The following is a 21,145-nucleotide window of genomic DNA, read 5'->3' on the forward strand; positions in this document are numbered from 1 at the left end:
CGGTAAACCTTTGTCAGTTAACGCTATTCACAGCTAAATCCACAGATGCAAGTTAAGGCTATACTGTGCAAAGGAGAAGCTATACATCAACACTGGCCAGAAGCGCCACTGACTTCTCTGGGGTTGGTCTCATCTGAGATGGAAAGTGGAACAGTGGAATTGTATTTTATGATCAGTCAAGTCCACACTTAAAATAGTTTTTGGAAAAAACAGATGTCACTTTCTCCAGTCAAAAGAGGAAATGGACCATCCAAGCTGTTATCAGCATCAGGTCCAAAAGCCAGTGTCTGTCATGGTATGGGATGTCAGTGCCCATGGCATGAGTAACTTGCACATCTGTGAGGACACCATTAACACAGAAAGATATGTACAAATCTTGGAGCGCCATATACTGTCACCTAGATGCTGTCTTTTCCAGGGACGTCCTTGCATTTTGCAGCAGGAAAACAGCAAATCACATAATGACGAATTACAAGTGCATGGCTGTGTAAGTGGAGAGTGTGGGTGCTAAACTGACTTGCATGCAGTCCTGACCCATCTCCAATTGAGAATGTGTATACAGTATATCAAGAATCAGTATACTGTCATCATTCTGTAGGTTTCAAGTGGAGTCTGAAGGTGAGTTGGATCTCCTTGGGAGAGTGGCAGGGCAGAAAGTCACCATGTTCATGATTAGCAAGGGCTCTCTGGCTGATTGAATAATTAGGGGGCTATTGAAGCCACAAGGAAAGAAGAAAAAAAATAGAGAACAAGAGGCAGCCCCTCTTATTAAATCAGTCTGCACAGGGCATCCAAACAGACAAGCAGTACAAGATGAGTCTGTGTGAAGTCTGGGCTGTTTCTTTCCTAATGGTAAGCACAAACGTTTCTGGCTTTATATTAAGTTAATGACAATTTTAATTATTCAATTTCAATATTCTTTTTACCACTTTGAAGGCTTTTGGTTAAAATGTATGGCATTTTTTATGTAAGATATAATGTTTTATGGGGGATAGAAATAGTATATTAATCAGTTCCTCGTCAGCTTACATGCTAAGAAGGTGTCTGTAAATGGACTGTATCGGACAGTGTCGTGCTTTGCTTTTGTGAGTATGTCAAAAACACTTGTCAGCAGTCAGAATAAGGGAAGCCTTAATTGGTGAGCAATGCTTTGAGAGGATCAACAGACCTGAATTCACCAAAATGATGGATGTATGAGTTTGATTTTTACTTACAAAGATGAACCATGGTATTATCATGCTTTTTGGACAAGGTACCATGGTAATATAATGTTTTATTTGAATGTACCATGTTAAAACCATGGTATTCACTAAAGTACTTAGGAGTGCCATGTAAATACCAATCAGTGCCATGGTATATCTTAATGAACCATAGTAGTACCATCACTATGCAAGGGTATGGCCACAGTAAATTTTTTTGCCTAAATAAAAAGGGACGAGTCGAAAGTATTTATTGTGGTAATCAACATAAGGGGTGACCTCCCTTACAGTATTCAGTTTGTCACCTTGTACAGCTCATTGCCGACTAATCGAAAATATTAAATGATTCCAGATCCTGATTGTTGAAGGTTGGCATGATCTGGACAACACTGAATATGACTGCTGGCCCATAACAGAGCCAAACGATTACAACATGATCAGCTGTGGTGGTAAGTGCATCTTTTGACTATTGAGTCTAATCAGCTACGGTCGATTGATTTAATGGCAATAAAATTAGCATTTTTAGGAGAACTACCCCTTTACAAATTTAGAAAGAGAGGCTAAAAGGAGGGAAAGGAAAGGGAAGAGAGAATATTTGATCAAGGTTTACATTTTGAAACCAACAAATTTATACTTGCATAGGGGGATTTTGTCAAAAGATAAACATTTGCTTTGGTAGGTTCACTGAAATGTTGGATATTTCCTTATTCAGCTTCCTCAATGTATGCACATTTTGTTTTCACAGGTTTAGAAATGGCTTGGGTTCAGCGTCCACCTGAAAAGGTCACTGATGGGGAGGAGTTTAATGTTACCTATTCTGTTGCTGCTTCCGATTCCTTTTATGAATACGCCATTAAAAACAAGATTTTCCAGTTCAGGTAAGAGCAACTAACAAAGCTGGCTTTTTCAATTTTAGCATCCCTTGAGCTGTACTATTATTAGGATCCTTACAATGCCATCACATTTCAACACTGAAATCCTCTAATTTAAAAATACATATAAAGGGGAGACTGTGCTAGTAGTCCCACTTGTTGCTCCAGTGACTATGTTGTTTTTTTTTTTCATTCAGTTTCTGCCTAGACACCAGTGATAGGAATTACTGGGAACCCTTGGCAACAATGCCTAATATTGAACATAGTTGCACCGTGAACATACTTGCTTTAAAGGGACTTTGTGTACCCCTATTGACACATTCTCCAAATAATAGCTAGCCCTGATCTCCTCTACATGAATATACTTACATACAGTACCTGCATACAATCTACAAATATTCTGCACTTTCACCCCCAATATAGCATATTCTGGATTTCTGCTCGGATATACTATGTTGACAGTGAATGTAGGAATCCTGTTTTACATTACAGTGGTTACAGTTTACATTTCTCCCATTGCAGTAATGCCTCAGAGGCTAAAAGATTCTGCCTCGAGCACGAGTGTCCCGCTAACTGGAACAATGCCAATGAGCACAACTGCTGCGTGTACCACGCCAACATTCACTCCTGTCCCCTTGCACTCATGGTTAGTATTATTGTGCCAGTTTGAATCCTACAACCAATACTATCTTATTTAATCACATGCATTGGCACTTTAAAAATAAAAGTAGGATAAACATGATATATTTTGGCACGACATCAGAGGCCAAGTTATGACAGTACTGCTGTGTTGTGTATAGACGTCTTTATATCTGCCCTGTATGTTTAAATTAATTGGAGTATTTCTAATAAATTATATATTTTAGCAACATATTTGGGAATGTGTTGCTAAAATAAGGGAAAAGTAGTTAAATCAATTAATAAAAAGCAAATACTATTTTTATATTATTTCCTAATGTAAAGTTTGTTTTTTTAAGGGAGTAGGTTAGGTCTACACAAAAAAGTCTATGGTATGTGCCCATGTAAACACTTACTAAATGTGTGAGTCAGGTTTTATTTACATTGTTGTAACCAAATGATGACTAAATACAAATTGAAAAATGCCAAAAAGAGGTTTGTGTGAGTGTTAGGTTTAGGGGTAATACAATTAGCTCTGAATCAAAACGATAGAAATCAAAAAGAAAAAAGTCCCCAACTTAGCCTCTTTTCCCCCATCGGGCTGAACAGTTCTGAGCATGATACGGAACAGATACAGCAGCATTTCCACAACTCGGTGTGACACGGCACAACTATAAACCGTTCTCGGACCAGAATTCTCAGCATGGCTAACATTGCACAACCGTTCCAGACCGTGCTGGTGGAATGGATTTAGTAGCCTGCATGGCGACTCACGATAGTCAATTTGCCAATGCCAAGGTAACTTATATCACTTTTAGTTGTTTCTAGAAAAAAACTAATAAACATTAGAAAAACGAATGTGTGTGTGTGTTTGTGGGTTGGGGAGTGTGGAAGCTAATCAGTGAAAGTGGGCCAGCCATGATGAGCACTTTTGCAAGTTCCAATTTATCTAGTTTATACAGTACATTTTTCAGTGTGGTAACCTGTTATTATAATTTGCACATGTTGTTTGACAGTCAATATTAGCCATGATTGCTCCATAACCCATTAAACCTTTTAAAACAGTTTGAGTGGTTATATTTATCTGTTTAGAGAGGTGGAGGGATCTGTGGTCCTTGGATTCCAGATGATGGTGAAATTGTAACCCACACTGTCTCTAAAGCGGGCAAGATGAGCCAACTGCTCTGGACTTCAAAGGTTACAAGCAAAGCAATACAGTCAAATTCTTGTTTCACTTTCTAAGAAAAACATTCTGGCAACTGTAGGTAGTGGTGCTAGTAGGCCAGCATCACTTTATTATAGAGTAGGAATTTGTTCTAAACGCACAACTTGTCCTGCACCATTTGTGCTACGGACGTGCTACATCCTCATATCATGTGACTTAGTGAGTAGAGGTGAGCTCTTCTTTTTCTAAGTTAATCTTTTCTAAGTTAATCTTTTAATAGGAATGACAATGAGGCTGTGATAGGTAGACTTACAGTCTCTTCAATGGGCTGTACACTTAACAACCACACAGCGATGTCCTGACAACCAACAAGACAACATGTTACCATGGTGGAGGTTTTTTGGACAGTTTGTTTTTCTTCAGAAGATATTATAACTGTTATTTGACTGTTGTGGCTATTATAATGCCTCTACAATGCTATTCATAGCAAATAAATGATGGTATTTTTCAAATCAAGTTAAAGATATTGTAGGAAATAATGGTGTTTTATTATGGTAATTTTGATTCTTCTTATATAGGTGGTCCTGGTCCATTTAGGAGTTACATCTGTTATTGCTCATATTAAAGTGGGACAGATGCATGCAGCATTAGAGTCAAAGGTGCTGGTAGTCAGCACTCAAGGTTAGTAGTCCATTGTTTGTTATATACATTATATATTTGGCGAAAAAGACATCAGGAATATAGGTGTTGGACAAAATATACCTATATAAAACAAAGTGTTTGATTAAATGATATTTTTTAGATATTCCAATACTAGTCCAGGACATAAATTTATATATACATTTTCTCAAGAGAACAGAATTAACATTGTTTGTCTTGTGTTGCACTTTCAATTGTATGTGTGTGTATGTCAGTGTGTGGAGATGGTATGTGCGAGTTGGAGGAGAGCTGTCTGACGTGTCCTGCTGATTGTGGGGTCTGTCCTATGGCCACATCCATCAAAGTGGCCATTGGTCTTCCTGTGGCCTTGTTCTGCAGTGGCTTCATCTTAACACTGGTGGTGAGACTGCCTGCACAAAACCTGACAGACATTTGCTAACATGACTCAGTAAAAGAATAAATCAAGGATTTGTTTAAATATTTCATGATTGGAGGACGACTGAGCTTTCAAATTTTCAACACATACAGCATTTGCACACTTAAAGTGATAGTTCACCCTAAAATTTTAATTCTGGTATAATGAACTCACCCCACATGTGGTTCCAAACTTTCAGTCTTCTGTGGAATTCCAAAGGTAGTTCATACAAAGAAACCTAAATTGAAGTCTTTATTCACTTCAAATCTTGCTTGACAGCTGTGGTCACCATTCACTTCCATTGTATGAAAAAGAGCTGCTTGGACATTCTGCTGTAAATTGCTCCTTCAGTGTTTCACGGAAAGACATTTTATTTTATATAGTTATAATCAATATAGTTATATTGATTTTGAAAGTGTGGCTTATGTGTCCAAATATGTTGTGGCTACAAGTGAATATGATTCCTTTTGGTATTAAAGGAATGTTCCGGGATCAATTCAAGTTAAGCTCAATCAACAGCAGTTGTGGCTTAGGCTTATGTTGATAACCACAAAAGCCATTTTCATTTGTTTCTCCTTCTCTTTCTTTAAAAAAGCATAATGGCACTTACAATGGAAGTGAATGGGGCCAATCCGTAAATATTAAAATACTCACTGTTTCAAAAGTATAGACACAAGACATAAACAAGATAACTTACTAAACTTTTCTGTGTAAAGTTGCTTGGCCAGTTTTATAACTTCATTGCCATGACGATGTAATGTCAGAAAACCCTAAAATGACTGTAAAAATGACAATTTAAACAACTTTAATGCTCAAATAATACATGAGTTTTGAAACATTTTTCAGAAGAATTAATGTAAGTGCGTTTATAAAATTATAAGCTTCACATTTCTGCCTTTAACCTCCTGAGACCTCCGTACGACTGCTGTGTGCATTTTTTATTTCCCTTTTTGATTTGTAACTAGTAGAGCCTAATAAACGAGCAAAACTAAATTAATAAATAAATACATTCTAAAGCAAATAGTTTTCCTAAAAATGTATGTCCACATATGTGGACAGTGGGACTAAGTTTGAAATTTTAATAATAAAAAAATAAACAATTATTTGTGTTTATCAAACAGTTTATTAAGTGTCCAGGATTGTTGGTTATCCATGTTTTTGAGACGTTATAGACATTACAGCTGATTTTACATAAAGCTGAATTAATAATTCTGATAAAAATGATTGGCCAGCATCATCAAATCACTATGTTAAAATTAAATTTAGCATTTTAAAATTCTGAATCTATGTACTGATTATCATTATTTCATGTCTGCCAAACATGTCAAATGGTCCACATCGTCTGCAGCCTGAAACTGAACTTTTGGTTGGATTTTAGGAGTGAATGCACTTAGCTGCATAGAAAGCTATAGGATGGACCCTTGCTCCCTTGCTGCCTTGCTCCTGATTTAGTGAATGATTTGTCTGTCTGCACTGGTTTCAGAACAGTTAGAAATCCACCTTATTTTCATCCTAACTCCACACAAGCCTCTGAAAGCAAAATTTTTCAGCTTTTTCATGAACACATTTATTCTCAATGTGAAAATGCATAGTAAATATATAGGAAAGCATTTTATTTCATGTTAATGTTAATGAATAGAACAGTATTGTACAGTGACAACATCTTTTATAATAAAATGAAGCAATGTTAAATTAGAAACATATTCAAAATAACTAACACGTTTTTTCAACTTTTGAGGGAACGCAATCCCTCAAAAGTTAATATCAAATGAAAAAAGAGACTCTACTCTTTACAACCAAACAGTTTTCAATCAAAAAACTTAAAGAGATTTCTTACCAGAGGCACTTTTGTTGGTCCTGTGCCTGTAGCAGCACTTCCTGGAAATCAACGTCATGCTGTTATGTCACATGACGCAGTGCGCCAGAAGTTTAATCCTTAAGTGGTGGTGGCGTAGTGGTCTAAAGCACATAACTGGTAATCAGAAGGTCACTGGTTCGATCCCCACAGCCACCACCATTGTGTCCTTGAACAAGGCACTTAACTCCAGGTTGCTCCGGGGGTATTGTCCTTGTAAAAGGTGCACTGTAAGTCGCTTTGGATAAAAGGGTCTGCCAAATGTATAAAAAAAAAACCCCAAAAAAACATTACATTGATGAGTCTTGCGAACAGTATTCAGTCGGGTTTATTTCATAAAATTTTTACGCTGCATATAGCATAGCCAAAATACAACATACACACATGTGGACGTGGGGTCGCAGGAGGTTAAACTCTCCAAAAATTGGCCACATTCACTTCCATTGTATGTGCCTCACTGTAACATCGATTTTTGCTTTTTTTAAGAAATTGAGGGACGAGTTGAAATTTTTTTTTTTTTGTGGTAATCAACATAATGCCACAAATGCTGTCAATTGAGCTTAACTTCTATTGAACCCAGAAATTCATTCAAGGGGAAGAGGAAGTTTTTCACAAATCACGTTATTATAAAATGTTTTTTCATTAAAAATGGCTGATTTACATTACTTACTTTTCCCAGTGGCTGCAATACCAAAAGCAAAAAATGTTCTGGGATGAGAGCTGGATCCTCAACTACAATAACATCTTGTTTGGTAAGAGATTTTAGACTCAAGTCTTAAAATATGAGACCATCGAATGAAAATCCCTATATCAGCCATAAGTGAAAGTCACAACTTTAGTAATCATTACAGAACAAAAGTTTAAACCATGTTGAAATCTTTTCAGGTAAAGTGTGCTATACAGGTTTTTGTAGCACCACAAGCCTTCAGACAGTAAAAAGGAACTCCGGTGTAAGTAGAATCACAGGTGTAACCGAATACACTGCAGTAAATACCAACTTCAAACCACGCTTCATTCAGGCTGGCATCTAGTGAGTGTCTCCCAGCAATTGTTATACTACATCTTCAATGTCTTCAGTGACTAATACCTCTGCATCATTTTGACAGTGACGGAAGGACTGTAGCTGTGAAACACATACAGAAGAAACATTTCACTCTTACCAAAACAATCAGAAAAGAGGTGAAAGAGGTCAGGTGAGTAGCTGAACCCACATTTCAAACCACCTGAAAACCACCTTCAATACTTTATTTATTGGGGCAACAAGTGACTGTGAATTACCACGTTATTGTGAATTAAGCAGGATAAATATTTGGCTACGGAATAAGCAATTATGTCTGGCTCCATTCCATGTATATGGAATGGAGTTATATAGATATATATAATTATAATTATTAGTTATATAGATTTAAAAGTGGTCCCCCTCAACATGTATATTAGATTGTTGCTTTTGAAGTTTTTTTTCACAGAGACATTTTTATACTAGGGAGCTAGACCACCCAAATATATCCAAGTTTATTGGAGGCTGCATTGAAGTCCCCTTCTTGAGCATCATCACTGAGTACTGTCCAAAGGGAAGCCTGGCAGATGTGTTGTTAAATGAGGATGTCCCCATCAACTGGGGTTTTCGGTAAATCTGTTTTGAGGTATTTTGGGAAAGCTCTTTTTGATATTTTTTCAGAAATAAAATGGATTTTGCTTGTATGCCTCTACAGATTATCTTTTGCTACTGACATTGCCCGTGGGATGGCTTACCTGCACCAGCACAAAACATTCCATGGCCGTCTTCACTCACGTAATTGTGTAATTGATGACCGATGGGTCTGCAAAATATCAGGTAAAAAAAAAATAATCAGCAGGTAAAGAGAAAAAATACCCCTTCTGTCACTCACTCGACATTGTCTCGAGGAAGTGACACTCGGGGTCCCTCTTGGGAATCCCAGACATCTCTGATATTTGAGAAAAGGGCAATAAAAATTGGTGAGTGGAATTTGCATGCCACTCCCCCAGACATATGGGTATAAAAGGAGCTGCAATGCAGCCCCTCATTCAGATTTCATCTTCGGAGCTGAGCGGTTGTGTTCAGCGAGCTGAATTACTCTGCCATCCATTCATCTCTGTGACTCTTACAAGCTGTTGGATTCGATGGCGCATTGCAGCAGTTCTCCCCCTCTTGCACCGGCGTTGTACAGAGAACAACCCTGGGCACTTCAGCAGCAGAAAATCACACTGCTAGTCCACGTAACACAGTTCAGTAGTCATGCCAATTTGTATCGACACAACGTCGAGTGAGTGACAGAAGGGGAACGTCTTGGTAGAGTTGTAGCGGTATACCGGTTTCACGGTATACCACGGTTTGAAAATTGACGGTTATCATACCATGTCGAGGAGACCCGCATCATGACTCTTTTAGCATGTAAACGGGTAATGCTTTGGAAAAAAACATGTAAACTCGCCCGCTTTGCGACAAACATGAAAAGTTCGATAAATTTCATTTTTTTTATTATTATTATAACAGACCCCCGATGTAGATATTGTTGAATTCAATAATAAATTAACAGGGAAGTAGAGATGGCAAAATACATTTGTAATCTCCGCCTTTATTCAGTTTTTTAATGCCTGAAAAGTATCTACATATGTAGATCAATACAGAAAACAATTGCAGAATAGTCCCATTAGTCACAGATACACTTCAGAAAATTGAGTACACAACTATTTCTGGGCTTAAAAGTTACAAAAACCAAATCAATGCAGAACATTTTATCTCAAAAGTAATACAATGTACCCCCCATGCACTACTTAAAGCCCGATGTGGCCCCTTTACCAAAATAGTTAAACATATTAATAATTCACACATCACCTTTACAACTTTGTTTCACGATCTTACAGGAGTAAAATTAACTGTTATATTTTGACAAAATGTTTCAGTTTCATTTTAAATAATCTAAAGGTAGAATCTATTAGACCTCATTTTATATCAACAGAGGCAGCTGTAGTTAAAGTTTCAAGATGTGTTTCAGCTAGTATTTATTTTTCATAAATATCTTAATTTATTATTATTATCACTATTATTTAAGACTAGCACACTGACCTAACCATGGTAATGAGGAGCCTTTCCTTCTGTGTAATATGTGTATAAATATGTAATATTAGATAACAAACAGGATAATAATGGGCTCATATAAGTAAATATGCTCTTCAATTTTTAAAAGGGGGGCATTCCTGTAGATTTTATTGTTGACATCAACAACAAAAATAATGTCACTTGATGCATGTCCTTGTACTGGAAAACCATGAACAAAACTATACAACATAAAAGGAAATGCAACCCAGGATACATTAAATACAGGTTATGTTTAATCTATGGCAGATTTCCAATGTAAAATCTGTCATGAAGCAAAACCAGTTGAGAACCGCTGAGATAAAGGTACAGACAAGAGCAGTATATGTTAACTGTTAATAATCATAGGACATTATTTTAAAAGCTCACACAGCTGATGTTATTTTTCATTTATTACATGCTTTAGTGATATAACATATTGTAATTACATGCTATTTTTTATCATGTTTATAATTCTGTTTATTATAATTCTGTTAGCTTTCTTATTTTTTCTATTTATTTTATTGTCAAAAGGGAGACTTTTTTTAAACATACTTCAATAAAATAAATGGTTTCAAGTTTCAATTATAATAAAGTGTTTGCTCAAAAATAAATAAATAAACCTTCTGTTTTCACTAATAATAGTAATTGTGTAATACTGTAAACCGTAAAACTGTGATATTTTCTGAGACGGTTATCATACCGTGAAAATCTCATACTGTTGCAACCCTATGTCTCGGTTACTCTCGTAACCTCCGTTCCCTGATAGAGGAAACAAGATGTTGCGTCCCTCCTGCCACAACACTGAACTACCTGCTGAAATGGCCAGGACCTTGTCTCGGCTCCTCGTTGTGAAACCTGAATGAGTGGCTGCATTCCAGCTCCTTATATACCGGTATGTCCGGGGGAGTGGCATGCAAATTCCACTCTCCAATTTTCATTGGCCTTTTCTCAAATATCAGAGATGTGCCTCAAGAGTGACCCCAAGTGTCACTTCATCAACACAATGTCTCTTTCCCTCAATCAGGGAACAGAGGTTATGACAGTAACCAAGACGTATTATGGTGTCAGATGCATCTGTATCTGATACATGGGTATGAGATTTTTTCATTGAAATTAAGATTTTAGGTTTAAATGTATATTAATGTGTAAGTATAAATGTATACTTTAGGTGCTGCGATTGGCCACCATTTCGCTTACGTATTTCCCCATCATTTTTTATCACCTTATGGCAATTTAATGAAGTTTAAAATGTTAGCACGGGAGGAGCTTGCCTGTAATCATATCCCAAGAATAGACAAGTGGCTGCTTTCCTCAGACCGGTGATGATCCTTACCGCATCCCGTCACTCCCCATCTCCACCTTTATATTTAAAAATGCCTGTATCAGTCATTATTGTCTTTCTATTTCTTGTTTTAGTCATATATTCTAGATGGGGGGGTTCCTGTGCTCGAGCCCCTTGAGTTTACTTTAATGCATTCCAGGAATATACACTCACCTAAAGGATTATTAGGAACACCTGTTCAATTTCTCATTAATGCAATTATCTAATCAACCAATCACATGGCAGTTGCTTCAATGCATTTAGGGGTGTGGTCCTGGTCAAGACAATCTCCTGAACTCCAAACTGAATGTCAGAATGGGAAAGAAAGGTGATTCAAGCAATTTTGAGCGTGGCATGGTTGTTGTTGCCAGACGGGCCAGTCTGAGTATTTCACAATCTGCTCAGTTACTGGGATTTTCACGCACAACCATTTCTAGGGTTTACAAAGAATGGTGTGAAAAGGGAAAAACATCCAGTATGCGGCAGTCCTGTGGGCGAAAATGCCTTGTTGATGCTAGAGGTCAGAGGAGAATGGGCCGACTGATTCAAGCTGATAGAAGAGCAACTTTGCCTGAAATAACCACTCGTTACAACCGAGGTATGCATTTGTGAAGCCACAACATGCACAACCTTGAGGCGGATGGGCTACAACAGCAGAAGACCCCACCGGGTTCCACTCATCTCCACTACAAACAGGAAAAAGAGGCTACAATTTGCAAGAGCTCACCAAAATTGGACAGTTGAAGACTGGAAAAATGTTGCCTGGTCTGATGAGTCTCGATTTCTGTTGAGACATGCAGATGGTAGAGTCAGAATTTGGCGTAAACAGAATGAGAACATGGATCCATCATGCCTTGTTACCACTGTGCAGGCTGGTGGTGGTGGTGTAATGGTGTGGGGGATGTTTTCTTGGCACACTTTAGGCCCTTTAGTGCCAATTGGGCATCGTTTAAATGCCACGGCCTACCTGAGCATTGTTTCTGACCATGTCCATCCCTTTATGGCCACCATGTACCCATCCTCTGATGGCTACTTCCAGCAGGATAATGCACCATGTCACAAAGCTTGAATCATTTCAGATTGGTTTCTTGAACATGGCAATGAGTTCACTGTACTAAAATGGCCCCCACAGTCATCAGATCTCAACCCAATAGAGCATCTTTGGGATGTGGTGGAACGGGAGCTTCGTGCCCTGGATGTGCATCCCACAAATCTCCATCAACTGCAAGATGCTATCCTATCAGTATGGGCCAACATTTCTAAAGAATGCTTTCAGCACCTTGTTGAATCAATGCCACGTAGAATTAAGGCAGTTCTGAAGGTGAAAGGGGGTCAAACACAGTATTAGTATGGTGTTCCTAATAATCCTTTAGGTGAGTGTATAACCCAGTGAACCTGTGAAATGGTCCTCTGGGGTAAATTGTTTTACAATAGAAAATTCCATGTACTGTAGTATATCAATTAATATGGTCACAAAAATTGCATGCATATTAATTCTAAAATAATTAGCAAAATGCTGTTTAAAATAGTTTTCGATATAGTATGGCATTACACAATGTCAACTTCCCCAAAGTATTTAATGTCAAATAACCACATGCATTGCATTATACAGTATGTGAAACAATCAGTTCTATTTTTGTTCCTCAAGGAGAATTGACACATATTGTTCCATCATACAGATTATGGGCTAATGGCATACAGAAAGGAGGACTTTGAAGATTTCCAATGTCAAAATGACAATCGCATTTACAGAGCCCCTGAAGTTCTGCTGAGAATCAGCACTAGTTGCACAGCCGCATCTGATGTGTACAGGTGGGGGCAACACTTGAACTCTATGAACCTCATCACATCCGGAAAGCTCAATTTCTTCTTATATGTTCTTCTCATCTGCAAATGCACAAATGTTGTGTATAATTTATGCACTCGCTTCAAAAAAGTTTTTGGACACTTTAAAGCCACACTAAAAAATGCATGTATTTGCATTGTATAACCAAATATCAAACCAAGTGCCACATAGTTAAAATAAATATAGCATATGGGGTTTAAATTCAGAAGAATACTCCAGCAAAGATTATTTACCAGAGATGGGCCACTTCTTTTAAAATGAATGGGAGAAATTGGAATGCCCAAAGGCCAAGTGATGCAGAAAGGAAGTCTTGTCCTAAAGGTAAAACAGCCAATCACCTTTTAGGTACAGGCATCGCTTGCCAATGAACTCAAGAACGGGCATGTGCATTATCTATATAAACAGGGAAAATGTAATTTATTTGTGTGATCTGACGTAAAGAAGCACAATTTATGATACATGTGTTGTCAGATTTTACTGCTGATTTTAAATAGAGTATGTTCTTTGATTGTAATCTTGACCAACCATTTGGAGATTTCGGTCTCTCCCCATTCAAGAAGATGAATAAAGAGCTTCACTGTCATATCTTTTGTTTATATAGAAAATATCTGCCTGGGAGTGTTCCAAAGATGGCTGCTGAGTGACCTGACTTGCTAAAAAGACAAGAAAGAACAATGACAAGAAGTTTTATAGAGTCACCACAAAATGATGTGGTTGCTTCAGAAATTGTGTTTTCATGTCACATTTGCATTTTAGGACACTACCGGTTAGGTGTAGGTTCAAGGTTTAGGGAAGGGAGGTCGGTTTTGTTCATTTAATACTCAATAGAGCATTAAACTTAACCTCATCTCTTAATGTGAAAATTGAACATTTCACATCGGAACTACAACAATATGTGTATTGAACCACGCAATGTAATTTTCAAGAGATCAGTCCAGAGAGTATTTAGCAGAGACGGGCCACTACTATTTAAACAAATGGGAGAAACTGGAATTTATTCTTCCAGTATTATCAAATTGTATTGCTGATTTAAAATGTGTTATTTGATTGTAATCTTGTCCAACTCTTTTTGAGATTTCTGTGTTTCCCTATTCAGGTAGATAGAGGCTGCACTGTCTTGACTAGAAATAGCCTCCTGAGATCATCCCAAAGATGGACTGACTTGCTAGAAAGACTTTAATCAAGCTCACTACACCTATGGTTACTAGGGACATGTTTCTGAACTTGAGAGGAACTACAGTAACTCAATAATAATTACTTCGGGACCAGTTGATTAAAAGTAATTGCAAAATGGCTCAGATAAGTGAAGATAGTTTTGAGAAAAGGTTGAGAAAATCATTTGTATGCTACTTGGTTTGATAATTCGATAACTTACTTCAATGACATTTGACAATTTAAAGTGTGCCTTATGTCCGATTACTTTTTGGTGCCATCGTTTTTGCATCCCAGAGCAACATTTGCCTTCTCTTCCCTATCTGAAGCTACTCTATTATCTTGGTGGAAATCGCCACTCGCAGTGATCTAAATTCGGTAAGTATACAAGGACCAGGAAGACAGATATTTGACTTTTCAGGCAGTTTTTTGAATATGAGAGGGTGATAAGAAGTGCAATTATTGTCACATGAGCAGGAACAGGCCAACTCAGACAAGGTTGATGTCACATGGCGTCCATCTCTTCCCAAACTCAAGGCTGGGAAATCAGACGATGATTGCCCAGATCTAGACGATTACTGTGAGGTTTGTAACTGATGGATGGTTCTTATTTACTCTTGAGTGGTATTTTTGATTGCTCTCTCGATCTGCTCTTGATAACAGTGTTTATTTTGTTTGGTTAAACAATGAGAACTTTTGACAATTTAAAGCACTCAGTGTTCATAGTCAAATTCTACACAGCTGATAAAGAGATGCTGGTCACACAATCTCACCATGAGGCCAACGTTTGAGCAGGTGAAGAAGATTCTTGATAAAATGAACCCACACAAAGTCAGCCCGGTGGATATGATGATGAACCTGGTATGTGTAATATCTTATCAAGGGTTTCTATATTTCAGTGATTTGTTTTACAGTTTATTGAAATTAAAAAGTATTGTCGCCCTTATCCCAAGCCCAACAAACTGACACAGATTGCGCAATGAATTAAACTGGTATTTTGTATAATGGCATTTCACATAACTATTGATTGTAACATTTGCTTTTTTCTTGATTATGTTTGCTAGATGGAAAAGTACAGTAAACATTTGGAAACCATTGTAGCTGACAGAACTCAAGATCTACTGCAGGAGAAGCAGAAGACTGACCGTTTACTCTACAGTATGAATAAAGCATATATGAAATGACATGCTCAAGCAATCAGAAATGGAAGTGGAGCGTAGTTCTAGCGGGAAGACCAGCAGGTGTACATCACATCATTAGCTGGGTAAATCCTAGCCAATCGCACGTAAGCCAATGCTTTATAAGTCAGCTCACAATCTATCACATTGCTGTTTCGGCGTGCTAACACTGCAACCTCCACCTCCCCACCACCACCAGTTGAGCCCTGTCCCGCAGGGGGGTAGGCTCCTCACCCCTGCCACCTATCTCCGGCAGGACATGACGGTTCCGGGTACAACTCCCTCGGACTGCCGGACGGGGCCTACGCCAAAGAGAGAGACATCACCTCCCGTTTTACATCTATCAAATAAATGGCATCTCAAACTTCACTCAAGCCTGCGTGTCTTCCCAATAGAAATGTTTTGATAGCATCATAGAGCCACAGTGTTATACTAAACTTTAAGGAAATCACTGTACAAATGGCTTACTTAAAGTTGTCTTTAATTATTTAGCTGGGATAGGTGAAATGACACACATGACCTTTAAGACAACTTTCAGTAACATGAACCATCATCCTTATGCTTCCCCCTACTGAACATTTAAAGTAGCTAATTCTAAGTAACTCTGTTCAAGATTGCTTGTACTGTATTGCTTGTGTATGAGATGTGGATAAAATACAGAATACATGTACATATTGGTATTAGTATTCGTGTATCATTTCTATTTGTTTCAGGCATGTTACCGAAACCAGTAGCGGATGATCTTCGTCAGGGATGCACAGCAGAGGCCCAGAGTTACTCCAATGCCACAGTATATTTCAGGCAAGTAAAATATATCAAAGTAATCTGGTCTTCTACAGAATTTGCTTCAGTTGGCTCAAATTTTTGTTGACTTTGTAAAACATTTTGTCTTATTCAATTGGCTAGTGACATAGTGGGATTCACCCAGCTCTCTGGGTCCAGCACCCCTCACCAAGTTGTGGATTTCCTCAACAAACTTTACACCACATTTGATGACATCATCGACAACTATGATGTTTATAAAGTGGAAACTATTGGAGATGCTTGTGAGTTGTGTTGCAGAAATCCTGAAATATGTGCCATAAAAAGTGCATTAAAGTGATAATTCACCCAAAAATGAAAATGCTCTTATTATTTACTCACCCTCTTGCCGTCCCAGATGTGTATGACCTCCTTTCATCTGCAGCACACAAATTAAGATTTTTTGAAAATATTTCAGCTCTGTAGGTCAATACAATAAAGGTGAATTGGTGCCAAAATTTTGACACTCCAAAAATCCCATAAAGGCAGCATAAAAGTAATCCATATGACTCCAGAGTTTAAATCCATATCTTCTGAAGTGATATTAAAGGTGAGGGTGAGAAACAGATCAACATTTAAGCCAATATTTGCTTGAGATTCTTCTCCCTGCCCAGTAGGAAGCATATTCATGCAGAGTCTGCATCATCAAAAACACAAGAAAAAGTGAATGTGCAGTCTGAATGAGCAGTGAGGAGAATTTTTCAAGTAAAAATGTACTTAAATATTGATCTGTTTCTCACCAATACCTATCAAATCGCTTCAGGAGTCATATGGATTTCTCTAATGCTGAGGTGTAATTTTTGGAGCATCAAAATGTTGGCACCCATTCACTTGCATTGTATGGACCCAAAGAGTTGAGAAATTCTTCTAAAAATCTTCATTTGTGTTCTGATGAAAAAAGAAAGTCATACACATCTGGGATGGCTTAAGGTTGAGTAAATGGTGAGAGAATTGTCATTTTTGGGTAAACCATTCCTTTAAAACTCAATTACAACCCTCTTCCTCCTCAGATATGGTTGTCTCAGGAGTACCAAAAGAGAACGGGATCAACCATGCTGGGGAAATTGCCAGTATGGCGCTGGATTTGATCAGTGTTTGCCATGCCTTTAAAATCCCACACAAGCCCACCACACAGCTGAAGATACGAGCTGGCATTCACTCAGGTCAGCATGGCTTCCATGAAAGACCACATAACATTCATTTAAGTTAAGTCTCTTTTAGTCCATTTCTGTTAACTTTAAAGCCATCTATATGAAAGCATACTCCTTAAAGTTGATGACAATAACCTTTAAGTCTTTAGTACTGGGAAGACAGACCAAAAATATTGATGACTCATCCTACACAGCTCAAATTTTTGTTCAGTCAAATGCAATCTAAAATTAGAAAGTCCCTTCCCCTATTACCACCTGTAACTGACTAGCTAAAAGCTAATTATCAAGCAATATCACAGGGTCTTTAATGATCTGTCCCTTAAACTTAGCTCCAAATGGACTGTAATCAATACTAAGAACCTTTGTATACCATGTTTAACAATTATTGTACATTGTTTTTTGGATAAGACTTGGCAGCATGTCGTATTCTATCAGCTTTTTGTTGTTGTTTTTTTCTTACACAGGCCCTGTAGTGGCTGGTGTGGTCGGCACAAAAATGCCACGATACTGCTTATTTGGTGACACTGTGAACACAGCCTCTCGTATGGAGTCCACCAGTGAAGGTATTATCTGAGCAAGTTGTTACACAGTGTCAATTAGTAACTGATCTTGGCTGACAATTCTGGCAATGGAATCTTGTAAATATTTGTCTTTGGGCACTGTTTTATTCAACATGATCACATGGGAAGTCTGCATACCAAATGTTCCAGGACTGTAACATCAACCCTATTCTGCCAAGTTGCTGACAAGTGGCTTCTCCCATCAGACTTTTTTTTGCATCAAGTAAAATGTTTACCTTTTCATTTGACACTAATGAGAGTGTGTTGGGCAAGCAACCCCAGAGGCACAGGTTCTGGTGGAAACCAGGAAGTAATCACTTTCACCTAAGGAATGATGAGTGTGGTTCAAAGCTGCATTTTTCCTATAAGATTACATTTTTACTCCATTGGTGGTTAGATTTAGGGCAGATGATTAATAAAATATGCATTCCTGTTGACTGCATTACATAATTTACAATTAAAAACAACTTGTATTTGAAGCCACTCTGTGGACATTTCACCTGGAAACCGGAGCTCACATGAGTCCCTACATTCAACAAAACTTCCAGTTTCGACCACTGGGGGCAGTGGTTAGAATATCAAACAGTACAGACCGATTTGCGTGGAGGAACTTTTAACCTTCTGTCTCCCAATTCACAATTAAATCAGTCTGGTTTTGCTAGCTATGATGAGATAAAGCAGATGATCAGTTTTTGTTGGATTTCTTGCCTTCAGACTCGCAAACAATAAAACAGGAGAAGTTGGAGGGGTCCGGGCCATAGGGACCGGAATATCATAGATTGAAGGTGGTCTCTTTTGACTTGTACCAGAAAGCAACCACCATAACATTGTAGTAACCACCTAGCAACACCCTTAACTACCAATCAGAACACCCTTGCAAGTCTAGGGTTGAATTTTTGTCATGCAAATATGGGATGTTTCCCCATAGAGCATTTTTAATATGCCACTTCAATGAGGAACACAATACCTTCAATTGTCTGCTAAAATATGGGACAATTGACTTCCACTGCGGAATGACTTCATTTTGGCCAGAATAGCATAACAACATAAAATCTACTCTGAACACCATAGCAACTCATAGTAACACCTTGGCAACCACCCAGAACACCCTGACTTTGTGGTAGCAAACTTTGCATCCACAAGCACCACTCAAATGTTCTTCTGAAAGAGAAAAAAACAAAACAAAAACAAGTGTTTTAACTGATAAATCAAGAAAAATATTTTTTATCTGTTTACTCAACATGTTTGTCACTTCTATCCCTTGCCCTATGCTTCCTATTGTTTTTTTGTTTTGTTTTTAATAGTTTTTAGTTTTTTAAACATATTTTACACTTTTAGCTTTAAAGATCCAGTGCAGTGGATCTACAGCAGCCCTGCTGCACACACTTGGAGGATATGTCCTGACATGCCGTGGGTCTCTCAATGTGAAGGTAAGTCGTTCAGTGTTGATACAGCACTTGGATATCGACAGTAATTGAAAAGTAGCCACCCATATATATATATATATATATATATATATATATATATATTATTTGCTATTGTTGGACTGTTGTAAATTTGGCAATGCAAAATATTTTAGTTCACTCACCATGGTTGGCATTGATAACTGACATTTTCTCACAAAGCCTGACAAAATGATTAATGTGGCTAATAGTAAAAACTACAAATAAAGCTCTATTACTGCACTACATTTGTAAAATAATAGATTAGATATAAAAACATCAGCATTGAACAATATGTAATTCTGTTGTGGAGCAGGCTGTTATTAGACGTGCTTGCGAGTTGTGCTGTTATATTTTGAAACTGATCAGACTTACAAATTGCACATGGAAGGCAATTCAATGGTCAAAAATGTAAAGATTACAACTTACATTGAAGGAGGGACCCTGGCCATATCTAGGAGCCACCAACTAATTCCCTTCTAACTAACTATTGCAACATCATTACAACATGCTAAAACACCAAGAACAGCCAGTTCCCTGGCAACCATCCGCAACTACCAAGCAACTTTTGTACAAGCAAGCACCAGTCAAAAAATCTGAAATAAAGTGTTACAAAACTTTAATCAGACGAGTTAAATAATCACTTCATAACTAAATAACAACTAATAGATTTTCGCTCGTGTAATTGCCTCACTGAGAATTTACATAAAAGTCTGATTTGCACATCCTCATTATTTTGAAAGTCTTGAATTCTTAAACAGATCTGCATGTTATAGACCCTTGTACCAAATCGATCAACAATTGATATTTTTCTTCCGGTTATGATGGTATGTACACAAGAGAATAACGAATGGTCCCAAGTGACTGAACTCAAGACCTAATCTCAGCAGAGCCAGGCCGCAATGAGGGCTCAGCCTCAGCTGGCTTTTGTGTTTCCACTGAAATGATGTCTGTTCATTATGCACAAGCAAAAACACACCACTTGTCTTATTCTCTCTTGCTCTTTCTACCCCCCACCCCTCCCCCTCTATGTCTTTTGTTGGATATTGTGCTACAGAGCATTAAGTTCAGGAGGAGATTTACTGATTGTGATTTTTTTGTTTATCAGGGTAAAGGAGAAATGACAACTTGGTGGCTGGAGGCGAAAAGGAGCCCCAGCACAGACCCTCTGTTTCAGGAAGATGAGCTTCTGGGTCTTCCTATCCCTGTTAGCAATTAACTTCGTGGTCAAAAACAAGCAAAGTTTTGACTCAAAATGTCACAATAAATAGACATATTTTAATACCGTCATTTAGCATTTATGGTTACTGACATTGTTCAAATGTATAACTGATGTATGTGTAAATGTTAGTATTCGATTTTTATATTGCTGCTCTCATTGTTACAGTCATTTTGTGTAGACAAACATGTTGTTAGAATCTGCTGTAAGCTGTCTTACATGTCATGGTTTTAGTCATGTGTACGTGTTTGTAGAGACAAAAAGGGCAACATTGAAAATGTTTGTGGTAAGCACTTTAGCTTCATAGAAAAATATTTGCTGCACATGTAATTTATCATAAGTAAAAATCTGTAATATATATATATATATATATATATATATATATATATATATATATATATATATATATATATATATATATAATGTATATTCTTATACAAATTCAGTTTATTCTACATGTGAAATGTTCTTTGCGTTTGCATCTGTTGTGACAATGCCCATTGGTGGATTCTGCTTGAATTAAAGGCCTAAAAATGTAAATTCTCTCATAATTTTCTCACCAACTTGCCACCCCAGATGTAGATGATTTTC

General features: G+C 37.6%; 1 protein-coding gene across 1 annotated transcript; it reads left to right on the top strand.

Annotated features, from left to right (window-relative positions):
• The first annotated feature begins 461 nt into the window (after window positions 1-461).
• Window positions 462-20,812, top strand: LOC127639511 (atrial natriuretic peptide receptor 2-like). The gene is made up of 24 exons (XM_052121561.1): window positions 462-487; window positions 599-618; window positions 1,568-1,648; window positions 1,945-2,077; window positions 2,594-2,721; window positions 3,786-3,886; window positions 4,433-4,535; window positions 4,769-4,914; window positions 7,464-7,536; window positions 7,670-7,814; window positions 7,891-7,977; window positions 8,268-8,411; window positions 8,497-8,618; window positions 12,885-13,017; window positions 14,533-14,581; window positions 14,687-14,788; window positions 14,945-15,064; window positions 15,268-15,361; window positions 16,095-16,182; window positions 16,288-16,427; window positions 17,193-17,345; window positions 17,798-17,896; window positions 19,232-19,323; window positions 20,444-20,812. Exons 1-24 carry the CDS (start codon window positions 462-464, stop codon window positions 20,552-20,554), a joined length of 2,490 nt encoding a protein of 829 aa, XP_051977521.1. The 3' UTR covers window positions 20,555-20,812.
• The last annotated feature ends 333 nt before the right edge of the window (window positions 20,813-21,145 follow it).

This window comes from Xyrauchen texanus, chromosome 48 (assembly GCF_025860055.1).
Source record: "Xyrauchen texanus isolate HMW12.3.18 chromosome 48, RBS_HiC_50CHRs, whole genome shotgun sequence".
Taxonomy (NCBI): domain Eukaryota; kingdom Metazoa; phylum Chordata; class Actinopteri; order Cypriniformes; family Catostomidae; genus Xyrauchen; species Xyrauchen texanus.

Coding starts and splice junctions, on each gene's coding strand:
- LOC127639511 (XM_052121561.1), top strand. CDS start 462: ATGACGAATTACAAGTGCATGGCTGT. Junction 619..1,567: donor GTTTCAAGTGGAGTCTGAAG/GTGAGTTGGATC, acceptor TGATTGTTGAAG/GTTGGCATGATCTGGACAAC. Junction 3,887..4,432: donor AACTGCTCTGGACTTCAAAG/GTTACAAGCAAA, acceptor CTTCTTATATAG/GTGGTCCTGGTCCATTTAGG.